Source organism: Coturnix japonica, chromosome 3 (assembly GCF_001577835.2).
Source record: "Coturnix japonica isolate 7356 chromosome 3, Coturnix japonica 2.1, whole genome shotgun sequence".
NCBI classification, from domain to species: Eukaryota; Metazoa; Chordata; class Aves; order Galliformes; family Phasianidae; genus Coturnix; species Coturnix japonica.
In genome coordinates, this window is record NC_029518.1 from 53824040 (window position 1) to 53838834 (window position 14795).

Sequence of the window (14795 nt, forward strand, 5' to 3'; positions counted from 1 at the left end):
CTCGTTGCATTCTTCTGTGGGGTTTTAGCAGTCAGGATCTGCCTTCTATAACATGGTGACACCAAGCACCCCAGTGTGGGAGGCACGCACAGGCATCAAGAACCACAGCTGTTCATGTGAAGGAGGTGTGAAGGAGGAGCAAGAGTACTGGGCAGCAGGGAGAGTATGTGGCAGCAGGGAAGGACCCATGTGCCAGACAAGTGCTCAGTGCATGGGGCCCTGCCAGCAGGAGGGGATGTCAGCTCCTCCACTGCCATGCCACTGGTGGCGGGGAACCTGAGGCAAGAGGCACTTGTGCAGCTTTTTATCTCTCACTGTCACACAGCAGGTCACAGAACAGCTCAGAGGGTTGTTGTCTTATTTTGGAAAAAACAAAAAAAACAAAAAACAACCAAAACATTGATTTTAAAATAAGAGCTTAGCCTAAATAAGGATCTGTGATTTTGTCCAGATATAATAGTTTTCTGTAGTATTTGCCATTGTAAGGCCCTGCCCTGGTTTTGAGACGTGTGTGTGTGTGTGTATGAGAATGTGTGTGTGTGTATGAATGCAAGTGCGAGAGGGAGAGAAATCTCACTGCCTAAAACTGTTCTGCCAAAATAAACTTTGGAGCATTTTATAAATTAACTCTGCTCTGTGTGTTTATTTTTCTTGTGGAGATTCTAAAAAGAGACTGTTCAACTCATCTTATTAGGGGCAGCATTTATTATTATTTTTTTTTATTTAAAGAGAAAAATAAGTTCCTACTCTGCACTGGAAAGTATTTGCTATTTTCAGCTAAAAGTATTCTTTCCTTCTGACCTGGCATATTAGATAAGATTTATATTTCTGACCTGACATTAGGTAGTTAAGATTTATTCTTTTATATTAACTTTACTGAGCTTGCAAGCTATTCATTTACAGCACAGGGAATATATTTATGGCAGAAGCAAAGAAAGTTCACTACAAAGTAGTAAAATATGTTATTAGGAGTGTCCTGTAGACTGATGAAAATTGTGAGTACCCTTGCAGCTGGCTCCCTTCTGGCTCTTTTTTCCTTCTTTGTTATTTCAACTTTAAAATTTGAATTTGAAGTCAGTTTCGATGGTGAATAACTTAAAAGAGTCCAGATGATTCTAATATATCCACATATATATATATATATGTATGCATATGCTGTGATTGAGAGGTGCAGGGAAAGGGATAACAAGTGACTTGAATTCTCTCTGTGTTCTGCTGGCAGTGACCCAGGCATAAGGAACATTGGACCTCGCTCTCCTGCCAGTATAAATCAGGAGTAACTTTACTGAGGTATGAAACTGGTGTGTGAGTGAAAGCTGAATCAGATCTATAGCTCTCCTTTATCCAAAGGTGTGGGCCCAGGCAATCTGTTAATTTCCAGTTTACTTAAAGAGAAGAACCGCAGACTGTGATGGAAATCTGGAAGCACTTCAAGCCTCTGTGGACGGAATACTGGAAAGTTAAAGGCCTCCTATTGAAATCAGTGATAAAACCTCCCATTAACTTCAATAAGAGCAGAATCAGGCCCTAAAAATGGCTGGAAGCCAAAAGAACTGAATGGCTTATGAAGTAGGTAATAGGAGATTATGACTTTCACCAATAAATCACCGATGCAAACCTGGCTGCACTTGGTTTAGACTCAAAATTGCTTTCATCTGATGTTTGTTTGAAACTGTCCATCTTGTAAAACCTTCAAGAAGAGCTGGCAGACATGATAGCTGTCTCAGCAAGAGGCTGACGGCTGGATGGGGTGTGGTATCTCTTCCATTCCCATGTCATCATAGGGAGTCCATCTTAACGAGAAGCAAGAAACACTGGCCCGCCCATATAGAGAGCAGTGCTTGGGTTCTGTCACTAACCAGAGGTTTTCTGTTTCAGAAACTGTCAGACTAACTCTGTAAATTCACTTAGACTGAGTGTACTGGGGGAGGGGGTTACTGTTCTATAGCAAGCCAAGAGGAGGAGATATTTCCATTTGTAGACATTATTCAACTGCTGTCACAAGAGAGAATAGAGATGTGCAGAGCTTTGAGGAATTCAATGTGTCGAAGAATGGGCTTGGCATACAGAAAGTTAGGACGATCCGGCATTACGAAAGCTGGGAATTGCTCATAGAGTGCAACACATTGCAGTTTGCCTGTCAGACTCCACTGCCAATCCATTCTGCATCTGAGAAGGAGAATTTTCTAAGTCCTGATAAACTGAGACCAGTTATTCTATATCTGAGCACCCTCTGACAACGTTTTGGGGAAACATGGAGAACAGTAAGGAGAGGACCTTCCTTTTCCCTTTCCCCAGATATTTTTGCAATTGGTAAACTTTTTCTGCTGGCTCCAAAGGGTTCTGCCCTGCTTCTTGGAGATCTATAGACAAACTGGGTGAATGTTTTGGTACTTGTGCTTGATCAAACAGTCCCAGCTATGTTTGATGACAGCTAATACATTCACCACTTTCCAAACAGGACCTTTCATGCTCTTGTTTTTGATAGCTCTCAGGACTATGTATTTCATTACAGCACACAAACTTTCCCATCTCACTTCTTATTTTTCTACCAGGCCATGTTTGACAATTGCTCCAAGGATTTGCAACTTTGTGTTCACGCAGACATTCACAGCTTATTTTTACAATGTAGATTTGTAAATCAAAGGAGTCATTCACCACTTTTTTTCTTTCTTCTTTTTTTCTCAGACATCCACTGCTACCATCAATACCACCATACCATGGCTCAGTAGCATTTGTTTCCTTTTCACCATTTTTCCTCAAGACCCTGTGCTCAGAACTACAAGCTGCAATAAACCGTGGTTTAACAACAAAAGGGAATGGTGAGGGGGAAACTTGCTTATAGTTACTAACAGGGAGCATGGGCATGGAAACACTAGGAGTGTTCCCTCTCTTTTAGCTATCCACTCTCCATGCTGGCCTGGCATGGTGGATGTTTTCGTTATGCAAATAACTTCAGTCACTACTTTGAGAAATAGTAACCAAATACATAGATATAGAAAGAGAAGGAAGCAGGAAGCTTGACAACTTTAGCTGAGAAGACAACAAAGTAGGAGAAAGCTCATGAACTCTGGACAAAGTGAAAAATACAGCACAAATGAAACAGCAAAAGGATCCCTCCCACACTTCTAAATGGCAAATGGCAGCTGCACTTTGACAAAAGAGGGTGGAGTAGCCTTACGACCTTTACCAGCATCTCATGAAGAAAAGTGAAGATTACATTGCTGCTCCTTTCCTTGCTGAGTGAGAACAAAAATCCCCCAACATGTTTTTTGGTTCTTAATCGCCTACATAAACATTTGTGCTTTAGTCTGACAATATGCAAATTTTATGTTGGCAGTGCTCTTCGATATATTTGTTTCTTGACAATAGTTGCAACTAGAAACAGAGTCAATCCCTTAATCTTTATGAGATGTTTATTCTGCTTAAACCAACTCCCAATAAAAACAAGGCCAAGACTCTCACTATAAACTCTATGTTAACCTGCAAAGTTCCTTATGATCATCACATTTCTCCCATAAATGACACAAAAATTACTACCCCCTGATGTTCCCTCAGCACATGCACAAACACATATACTCACGGACGTCTCCACATAACATTAGAAGCAGAGCTGCTTGGTTGCTATGTGGAACACAAAGACCCTTCTCCAGCACCACTGCCCAGAGCCCATCTCAAGAAACGTTTTTTTCCTCACTGGCTAAGATTCCCAACCAGGTCATAGATGCCTTATGAAAAGCCAGATAGTTTTTGCCTATATACAACCAAAGAGGGAGGGCTCCATTTAAATTTCTGGGGTAGTTTTACACACACCAGGTTAAACCGAAAGAGGCTACCAGATCAAGCTTCCAATGCAATTATTTTTGTTTTAGTTGAGTGTGTGATTTAAATGATTTTGTTTTCTGTGACCAAACAGACAACAAAAAGAGTAGAAGACAAGTTTTCAAAACTACACCTTTTGTGCTTGGGTTGGCTGACCCTTTCCACTTATATTTTAAAATAATTTCAATGTGAAAATACTTTAAGAATGTGTCAAGACCTTTAATTCTTGCTTGTGTCTATGTGAGTTTGTATGCACATATGTAGGTGAAAATACAAATGTATACCAGAGAAGGGAAAAAGAGTTGGCTAAATGTATGAGCATGTATAAATACAGTTTCAATCCAAATTATGAATTCTGGTAACATTCTGCAAACAGTTTCAAACACCACCCTGCTTTTTGGTAGGTATGTGGTTAGTTTGGGTGTTGTTTTTGCTGTTCTGGGTTGTTTTGGTTTTTTTTGTTTTTTTGTTTTGTTTTGTTTTTTCATTTCTGTAAAAAAAACCAAATACTATGTATTATCATGGTCAAAAAGATCTTTTTAGCAGATCATAGGCAAACACTGTGTTAAGGGTTTTTCCAGCTCAGTGATGACAGCTGTAGGCCTGTGTGATTCTAAGAAATAAAATACATAAAACAGAGAACTGGGAGCTAGTGAGCATGAGATGGAAGATTCTTCTTCTGAATAAGCTCTCTTATATGTGATACTGCAATTTTTGTGGCTGATCTCTTTTGGATGTGATGTGTCCAAGTTCCCTGTATTCTCCAGATGAAAAACTAAGGCCCTTTTTGATGCTCACAACAGTAGCCACAGGCAGTTGGGGAGCCAGGAGGAAAGGCTCAACCAGGAAGTTCCATAAATGAATAACTGACTTTTCAACGAGTTATGCAAGGTTTCAGAGAGGATTATGGATTGACTTTTGTAATGCTCACTGGTCTTTTAGTGGTAGCAATGGTTTGTATCCTACTTTTTTACATAGTCAGTGAAGCTGGGAAATGCAAGAGAAGACAGTTCAGTTGATTCATCTATTTTATCTGGACTCAGCTGTAATTTACAATGAGAAAGAAGTGGACTTTCCTGCTAGCTGGAAAATCGTGTTAATTCAGAAAGAGGTGAACAGCAGCCTGTTCTCATCTTGGATGGGAACAATTCTCATTTTCTTTTGTGGAGATCCAGATCCCAGCAAACAGGAATCAAACACACACCCCATGCTCCTAACCTCTGTGAAGCTTGGGAAGACTTCTGTTCATAAGCATCCAGCCACAGCACATAGATACATTGCAAAGGAAAGCCTATGTGAAATCTCTTCCATAATTTTCATGTTGTGAAGTGATTGGGCCCACCTGGACCTTTAGGAGACCACATAATTTTAATGTACCTCGCCATTTGTTACATTATTTCTCAAAATATATTTAATTCAGAGATAGATAGGAATGTAACAGCTTACTTGTCCTGAGATATACATTTGAAAGAAGATGATTTTTTTAAAATCATGATTAACATCTAAGTGAGTTACTGAGAAGAAAGCATGTGGTACCCATTTGTGGAATAAAATCAGCATTTTCAAATCATATCGATTTTGTAGGCTGTTGGCAGAAATAAATGGTACCAACAGAGAAAGGAAAACATTTTTGTCCATGATCTGTCCAGGGGGATTTGTTTTTATATTTAACTATTACTCAGAATAACTTTGGTCTTAGAAAATAATACACGACCTCTGCAGTCACATGGATGTCCTCTTGCTGATGTTAACTTACACCTGAATCCTACTGATAAAATTCTTGCACCGCTGAAGCTTTCCCTCAATGGATATGTTAAATAGCACATTTAAGATGTTTTAGCCCTAAAAGCTGGGCCTTGGGCTTAAAAAAGGGCCTGTCCAGGATGCAGCACAAGCTACAAAACTCTATGCTCTCACACAAAATTCCAAGTTCAGTTTTAATACACACTCAACTCTGAAACTCACTAACTGTTCAGTTCTTCATAAAGCAGAAAACTAAACCACAAATATGTTATCTTATTTTAGACAAAATTGAACATATTTCTTTGCAAATTACCAAACTGTGCAATTTATTTACCTTTCCTGCTTTTACAATCCTGTCTATTATACTTTATGACGTGTGGACGCTATGCCCAGTGCAAGAAGGTCTTATCTTAGCTGATTATTCCTAATTCTGTGTTTTACTAAAACTTTCTGTAATCTTCATCCATCTCCACAGATTTGCTAAATACATGCACTTAACATCCTCTGACTCCCATGTTAAATAAATATCTCTAGGTGCTACTTCGTTCTATTTTGAGGGAATAATCCTTCATTCAGCAGTGTAACATAAAGCAAAGTAAAAACAGCAACCTCTTATTTGGTGGCAAAGAAAAAGTGTAGCAAAATTAATTATGAACGTTCTAGGAAACAAGGTTATGAAACTTTTGCCGACACTGGTATTTGTAATCTTCATGAATAAGCAATCCAACAATGCAGGGCAAGTGTGTGTGGGAGGCAAGCTCTGAAGAAACTGGCTGTTTTCCTCTCTGACCAGTTGAGCTGTTATGAATAAAAAATGTTGTTGCTAAAAGAACCTGTAATAAATCCTGTTGGGAGTATTACATGTGCTGATAACATACATAAACTTTGTAAACATATTAAAGTGTCAGGTTTTAGTAGCTCTGGTTCATGTGGTTGTTTGTAAATGTTAGCAAGAAACGCAATGGAAATCTTGTTCCACCAGATGGTTGCTCCTGCATTTGTAGTTCACAGGAGAACCTTCTCCCTTTCCCTCCTCCAAGGAATATAATTCCTTGCTTCACAGGAAAAATGAGGGAAAGACATTAAAAGCCCACCTCTGCTGTAACTTCCCACCAAAACACTGTCACTAGGGAAGCTGCTCCCTGGTGAGTTATTTGGAGAGAAGCAGGGCAGATGAGCTGGTGATCAGAAGGGGATTTATGCTGCTTTCAGCAGCAATACCCTCAGTCGATGCTTTGGTGTCAGTATTGCTAGCAGCTCTGAGTGAGGCATCCAAGTTACCTTCCGGTGTAACACTGAAGAGGGGCTCCAAACAGGGGGAACAGAAATGACCACACTGAGCAAGGAATTCTTAACTGGGGCCAGAAACTTTCTCATATCTTGGCTATCCATGGTGTTTGGTGCCCTGGCACTGGTACCCAGCTCTGCAGACTCATGTGCTCTTTAACATTGTAAAGGCCTCACTCTTTTCTTTGAAACACGGGAAGGAGCAGCCTTACTACCTATAACATATCCAAAACCTTAGCAGAAAAAACATTCACCTGGATCTGGAAAATGAGGTTATCTCATGTGCCTCTAGCTCAAGTAGATCTGCCCAAATAAAATGACTCCTATTTGCAGGTTGTTGCAGGTAGTTTGGCTGCAGCTGGCAGCACAGAAGAGGAAAGGGTTAGTAAGCTGCTTACAGGGACATGTATGTGCGCAACCATATCCCCATGTTTAGAAGCAGACTCCAGCAGGATGATTGAGACCGTGTTATCTTCAGAAGAAACATTTTGTTATTTTTATTATTTAGTATTATCTGTTTATTGCCTTTTTTTACCTATGGTTTCTTTAAGAGAAAATGTCAGAAGAGCACAGAAGTCTTCTGTGCCAACTGAAAGCTCAGTGTGGGCAAGCTGACATCTCAAGTAGAAACAAGAATTGCCTGCTTCAAGGGTGAGGTGACAATTCAGCAGGGCTTTGAAAGTAAAGGACCCAGGAGTTCCAATCCTACCCCAGACACACCTTAGGCATCTGTGCCCCACTCTTTGATCTGAGCCTTGCTGTTTCTTCCCTAGCACTTTACAGGAAGCCACAGAATTCATACATCATTGTCATTCCAACACCCATCAATGAGTTCCTGTTTTATCTTACAGCACCCCAAAACCTGCTTTACCCTGCAGGAAACATCCACTATCAGAAATCCCACATCTCAAACCTTTTGTGTTTCAGTGCAAAATGTGTCAGAACATAAAGCTGACACACAACAAGAAGCCTGAAAGAATGATGTCTGTACCAGGCCGCTACTATTGTTCCACGTAGAACCTGTGGTTTGGGGTTTTACTTTCACTTAAGAGTATCACCATGAGCATCCCGTTAAGTTCTTCCCTGTAATACCTTTGCTGTGGGGAGCAAAAGTACTGCGCAATGCGAGGAGCACAGTGCAACCCCAGCCAGAGGTCAGGGTTCCCCCCACTCCAACCTCTGCAGATCAGTCTGTGAATAAGTTTTGCAGCTCCTTTTCTTGAATGGGAGCTATTTTTAATGATGCGAGTAAATAATAACATTTTAAAGTGCATGATCTAGAGCTCGTAAGCTGGAAATCAAAACACAAGGAGGTTTATTCGTCAACTATTCTATAGCCATAGTGTAGTTGTTCTTTTTGTTCTTTAAGTAGCGTTGCTCATTTCGTTGCTAACAACAAAAATATGGCCAAAGCAATTGCTAATAAATCCTGTTGGATTTCATTATGACACAGTGTCCAGTAAGTCATTGTTTTGCCATTGTCAGAAGCCCAGTTATTCAATTATTTATTTAAAAAAAAAAAAAAAAAGAAAGAAAAAAGAAAGAAAAAAAAGAAAAGAAAAGAAAAAAACCAAAAGTTGTAGATCTTTTTTTGAGGGCCAGAGCATGTTTTGCATGAACAAATACTGCAGCATTGTTTGTGGTAATAGCAGACAGACTTTTGTTTAAAAACGGGTATGGTTTCAGCTGCCTTTTCTCATCTGATAACATTGCTTTGTTCCGAATTATTTTGGTAAGAAAACTGGCAAAGCATTTTTGAATTGTTCAGAATCCAAAACTAGAAATGAGACAAAAATATTATTCTTTATTAGTTTTACATCTCTTTCACCAGACTTTCGCAACTTTGAAATTAATTTCAAGGGCAAATGGGACAATTTATTTTAAGGGAAAAGGGTTCTCAGGAACCCCCATGGTTTTAACGGAGAGTTTTCCCATTAGTCACTGCCTATAAATGACTGAATATGAAGTGATAGGCAGCTTATTAGTGTTAGTGGGTAAGAGCCATAGTCCAGCCAGCATGCTTGTTTTATTAACTGGAAGGGAAAAGGAATGGGCTAAGCAACAGATAATGACTAAATCCCATTTCTAAGTCCTAGCTCAATTTCTGTTATTAGAATTTGCATTCTATCCAGAAAAATAATAATCAAAAACCCCAAACAATAAATTTAAAAACAAAAAAACTGAGTAACAATAAGGAATGTACCAGAGATTTGCAAAGGCAAAAGAACAAATTCATCTCAGCATTAGCTGCTCTGGCTTCAGTTGGCTCAATAAGTGAAAGTAGTAAAACAGCTGTCATTTCCATGTGCCTAAGAAAGAGGTTGCTTCCCAAGCAGACTATATGTCAGAGTTTTGAAAGGTACAGGGCATTGTTGGTTTTTTTTTTCCTATGTAGGCATCTTACAGATGTGGATAATGACATTTTGCAAGTATTCTGTAACAGGAATCCTTCAAAGCTCAAAATTTTTTCTGCAGAAAATGAGCCCTCTGCAGCTCAGGGAAGTTCACGGAACTTTCTCCACTGAAAACTATGGAGGCAGGTTCAAGCTCTAGAGTCATCATATTAGTAGTAGCAATGTTTCGTTCTGTCCACAAAGAGAAATATGACTCTTTATATATCTGCTGATACACTATTGATGGCTTTAAGAAGTGGCGGTGTTACATATATTTACAGTTTAGCAGAACTTTTAAATAGATTAAGAAATGCCTTTAGGAGTAGGAAGGAAAATAAATGAAAATTATCACCATTTCAGATGGTGAGAAATGGGAACCGGCCTGTAGAGTTCTTTACTCTCGCACGCCGACGCTCTTAGGATACGCGCTGCTCCACCAGCAGCTGGTACGCTTCAAGCACGGGTCTACACGCACACACAGCTATAAAAAAAACAACCCAAGCAAGCTACCCTATAATTCTTCTAGTGCTTTCAGCAAGGGGTAGGGCTTTTTCCCTATTTAATTATTAAAGATATCACTGCTATGAAATCTGTTCACAGTTTATGAAAGTACGATGAAACTGTTCTATGGCTGCTTTTGCTTCTAATGACTGTCATAAGAATATCATAGTGTTTAAAAACAAATAGGGGCTCATCCGCAAACGAGAAATATATTTTCACTGGAAAAAAAAGAAAAAAAGAAAAAAAGAAAAAAGATGCACTTGTCACCAGCAAAGTATTTTCTCTGACAATTCAAAGATGCAACCACCACCAAAAATGAAGTGCATCGGCAGCACATAAACACTCTGAAAGAGAGCTAACAGTGAACAGTTTAATCTCGCCCAAGGTCAGATTCAACTCATTGATGGCTATAGCACGGCTAACTTCTGCCCTCAGTTATTTCACTCAGATACTAAAAGATTTCTTTAAAAAAAAATCAGTAATAGCACCTATATTATATGTAGAATATACCGCATACCCCTCTGTGCCATGCCAGTCTCAAGCATACATATAAGTGCTAGAAATATGCATATTGATGGTGAACTGCTAAAAAAAAAAAATAGATCCCAAAACAGAATGTTATTTTAACTATGTTATTTTCTCCTTTCTTTCTCGGGACAAAGGAGGGAAGCAATGCCAACACTGGGCACCATGGGCCACCAGCAGCACTCATCATGGCAGCGCTGTACCCAAACTGCAGCTCCGTAAGTCACACTGACAGCTGTACTCCCAGATGTAGGACTGATACGAGCACAGGACTTTCTATCTGTCTGCTGTCACTTTGCTTACTCTGGTGATTCCCAAATTTAGCCTGTGGCTCGTTTGCAGTCCATGGGGTCACAGCGAACGCTCTGGAGGTCACTGGCAGAGCCACATCAAACACAGCCCCATTTCCGGCAGTTAAAAGGTCAATGAGAAAGGTGCACAACTGTCGGTGCTGAGCGTGGAAGGCCGGCGGTGGTCTGAAGAGCCAAAACACTTTGGAACTATTGACTTAATCCCACTTCTTTTCTGAGAAAACTCCTCACTGGCAGATACGCAGAATTTCCCACTTGTTGGTATGCTAGTCTCTACTTGCTGCGTATTAACCTCTTTTGTAGGACCCCAACAAGCAACTCAATTTGTTAATCTGAAGTGCTGTTATCAGAACGAACACGCACATATGGCTCATGGCATGTTTGCTTTTGAACTTTTATTGATCGCGCCTGCCGCATCTATTTATGGACGCAACCCCCTGTCCGCACCCCACTGTTGTCTTCGGATGAGTTCCACCTCTACTTCTATTCCACCAGCAGCACGTTTACAATTTATAGTGAGAAAGAAATACTCCAACTTGTAACTTCTATGAGAGTTTGGTCCATAACTACAAAATAAGTAATGCCTCAGCACCAGGCCCTTCTGATGGGAGAAATTAGGAAAGAAATTTCAATTTACACAAGCTGAGTTTGGTGCAACATGTCCCAAATTAGTCAGCTTGGGCTTTGTTATTCTTTTCTCTTAAAATGTGGCGGTATGATACGTAGGAGAGAGCCTCGGATATTTAACAAAGTGAAGTAACAGAGTCTCAGCGGTTCATGGCCCGATTAAAATAGTTTGAACTTTATTTAAAATACATAGGTGGGATGGAAAATTGGAAGCACTTCCCAAGCAATGGTCTGGGACTTACGTTTAAAGGAGGCTTACTGCAAAAAAAGAGACAGAGATCCAGAGAAAGCCTTCATGTAATAGATGCATTGGACAGGTGTCTCTTCTACCACACACTGTCACATTTTCAGGCGGCGGCATCCGCTAACAAAAATCTGCAGATATTTATAGCTGAAATAATCAGCTCAAATAGCATCCCTGGCCTCTTTTATAAGAGCTTCCATAAACACTTATGCTCTAATTCTCGCTTCACACCCAATAAGCAGTTGCGATACCTCAGTTTGTTTTACAGCCATCCCAACCTGAGGACCACAACCAGACTTCAACCACATCCCAGTGATACATTCTGATGGCTATGTCCGTTCACTTACAAAGCCAAGGGCCAGATTTCCATCTCTAGCTACAATTCTTTCCATCAACTGCTCACCAGTGACTTTAGCTTAACTCTTTTAAACAGAAAACTTTGAGCAAGTTCTCGGTACCTTCTCCACGTTGCACCATCCAGGTGTTTTGTTTGGGTTTTTTTTGCAGCCAACACTCCAGATCTTGCTCCCTAAAATCACGCAGCTGAACGAGTGGGGCTAAAACCCAGGTAGGACCGCACAAGCCGTGCCGAGCACCTGCCTCCGGCTGCCCGCCGCGGCTTAGGACAGCAGAGGTCGCCGCTGGCCCGGCTCAGGACCCGGCACGGCGCGGTTCTCACAAGATGCTCCCGGGGCTGCCCCCGCTCCTCGGCCCCGACGGCGGAGAACGGTGCGTGGAACGACAGTGTGTATGTGGGGGGGGGGGAAGTAAGAAGTGGGGGGGACACCCTCCCCCCTAGGGGTGCTGTGTCCCACGGCCGAGCTCCGTCACGGAGCCCCTGGAGCTGGGGAGCCGCGGCTGGCAGGGCTTAAGGGAGCAAGCGGTTAGCGCGGGAGACCGCGGAGCCGTCCCGTGCCAAGGGCAATATCCGAGCCCCGAGGGCTCGCTCGCTGCGCTACCGCGGGGAAGGGGTGCTGCGGCCCCGCTTCGCTTCGGGGCACGCCGGGTGAATCGGACCCTGTGTGCAGAGCGGACAAAAGAGCCTTTCAAGCGCTACTCATACCGAGGTGGGGAGGGGAGCAAAAAATAATATCAGCCCCCGCGTCCTCTCCCTGAGGAAGTAATTCGATGTATTTCTTGCTGATTAAACGCAGCCTACCGCGCTTTATGGCATTTCCCCGCCGTCCGCAGCTGTCAGGGGAAGGGGACATAAGAGCGGAAGGTGCGTACCAAAGTGCCTCCACCGCGAGATCGGCTGCGGCCGCTGCCCTCGGGGGCCGGAGCGGAGCACGGCGGGGGCACACAGCGCGGCGGAGCTCGGAGCCCTGCGTGGGGCAAACCGTGCCGGGGCTTCGCTCCGTTCGCTTCAGCTCCGTCCCGGAGCAGTCTCCCTAATCCCCCACCTCCGGGAGCTGCCATGCATCTCGTGGGCTGCTCCCGCAGCCCGGCTCCCTCCCAGTTGCCCGCGGCGCGCATCGGGGCGGCCGGGTCGAGAGGGAATGCTGCATTCAGCCCACATTGGAATAACCCGGAGAGAGAGGCAGCGCTGCTGCCCCGGGGGCTGCCAGGACGGCCACACCGCGGGGGACTCCGCTCGCTGTGAGGCAGCGATCCGTCCCGGCGGGTCCCGGCGCTGCCCCCTGGCCTCCCCCGTTCACCGCAATGTGATCGAGTGAGAACGAAGGCTCTCGGGACACCGCGTTAAAAAGTTACCTGCACCGTATTCTCTCTTTAGGAAGCGCTAAGAAAACAAGGTTCTCCTTTAGCAGACGGAGAGGATAACCCGCAGCTCATCCCGGAGCCGGTGCTGCTCATCCCGGTGAGGAGACTGAGAAAAGAGGAAAGTACCGAACCTCGCTCCCTGCCTCCTAACTCCGAGGAGAGCGCGCAGGTCCCCTCGGCGCGGGGCTCGGGAGCACCGCGGCAGCTCCCGGGCAGGTGGGCGGCACGGAGCGGGGAGCGGGGACAGCAAAGCAGAAAGCCCGTCGCACTTACTTCTTCCCTGTCGCCGTACCCTGGAGGCGTGTTGGCTGCCAATGTATTCCATAAAGTTCAAAGCGATAAAAAACCAAGAAATCAGTCGCAATTGCATAGTAACCCTTTGAGAGTTCCACTTCTCCTTTCCGTTCGTTTCTTTTTTTCCTTTCCTTTCGAAAAAAAAACCCGAGGCGGCGCAGGATGAGCACAGCAGCACAGATACCTGCGCCGATGTCCAAAGCCAGGCTTGGCTGAGCTGGTGGCCTTTATTTTTCTCCTTCTTTCTTTCTTTTTTATTTTTTTTTTCTTTTTGCTTTTTTGCGTTTTTTTCTCCCTCCTTTTCTTTCAGTTTTCTTTTTTTTTCTTTTTTCTTTTTTTTTCTTTTTTTTCCTCCTCTTTTATTTATTTATTAATTTTCCTCGCCCCTCTGCTCTTCCTATACCACTTCAGCGCCTCCCGCCCCGCTGCTACCTGCGGCGGACCTCAGAGGGCACTCAGCAGCCGAGAGGAGCCGTGCAGCCGCCGCCGGGGTCCATGCCGGCAGCATGGTGGGGGGGTGCCGGTGGGCGTGCGGCAGAGCGGCCGTGCGTGCGGCGGGCGGGCGAGGTGCCGACAAGGCCGGGCGGGCCGACGGCGGTGCGAGAGGAGTGTGCGAGGGCGGGAGCGCCGGGGGGGCAGGAGGAGGACCCAGCCCCGCCGCCGCCGCTCCGGAGCAACCGCCGGGCGCAGGTGGGCCGGGCCCCCCCCCGCCCGCCGACGGGCAGCCCCCGCCGGGCCGCGTGCGGCAGCCGCTCCGGAGCGGGGCCCCGGGGGAGCGGCCCCGGGGCGGGGCGGGACGAGGCGGGACGAAGGGAGCCCGCGGCGCCCGGCACGGCGTGGGGAGCTCCCTCGGGGGGTCCTCCTCCGGCGGCGGGGCCGGGCGGGGGGCGCGGAGCCCGCAGTCGCACTGGCTCCCGCAGCGGGGCGGGCCGGGACCGGGCTCCTCTCGCCTCCCCTTCGCCGTCGGCCTTCCCAGGATCCCGTGCCCTCCGAATTGCCCGCCTGACTGGGGCCGGGTGATGCGCAGTGCCGTTTTGTAGTGTGGAGGGCTCAGTACGGCACCCCTTTGGCAAATGTGCTCCCGCATCCCTGCTCTAAATTGAAATGGATGGGGAGGCGGCAGTGGGGTCTACAGCCTGACCGGAGTGAGGGCTTCTGCCTAGATGCTCCTCTGCCTTCTGCCGCTGAACGGGGCAGTCCGGGACAGCCCCTCCGGCAGGACACAGGGCACAGCAGAGCAGCGGTCCCGCCGAGGCCGGCTGTGGGGGCGCGGGGCCGGGCCGAGCCGCCGTGCCCCGGGGCGCCCGCAGCCTCCGCCGGGATCCC

At 45.0% G+C, this 14795-nt stretch overlaps 1 protein-coding gene across 1 annotated transcript in view; it reads right to left on the minus strand.

The window, feature by feature from the left end:
• RSPO3 (R-spondin 3) overlaps positions 1-14120 on the minus strand; it is a 59730-nt gene extending 45610 nt beyond the window's left edge. Inside the window, exon 1 of the mRNA XM_015858577.2 lies at positions 13449-14120. Coding sequence (XP_015714063.1) covers positions 13449-13545 — 97 coding nt within the window. The 5' untranslated portion in view covers positions 13546-14120. The remainder of the gene's footprint in view (positions 1-13448) is intronic.
• Between the last annotated feature and the right edge of the window lie 675 nt (positions 14121-14795).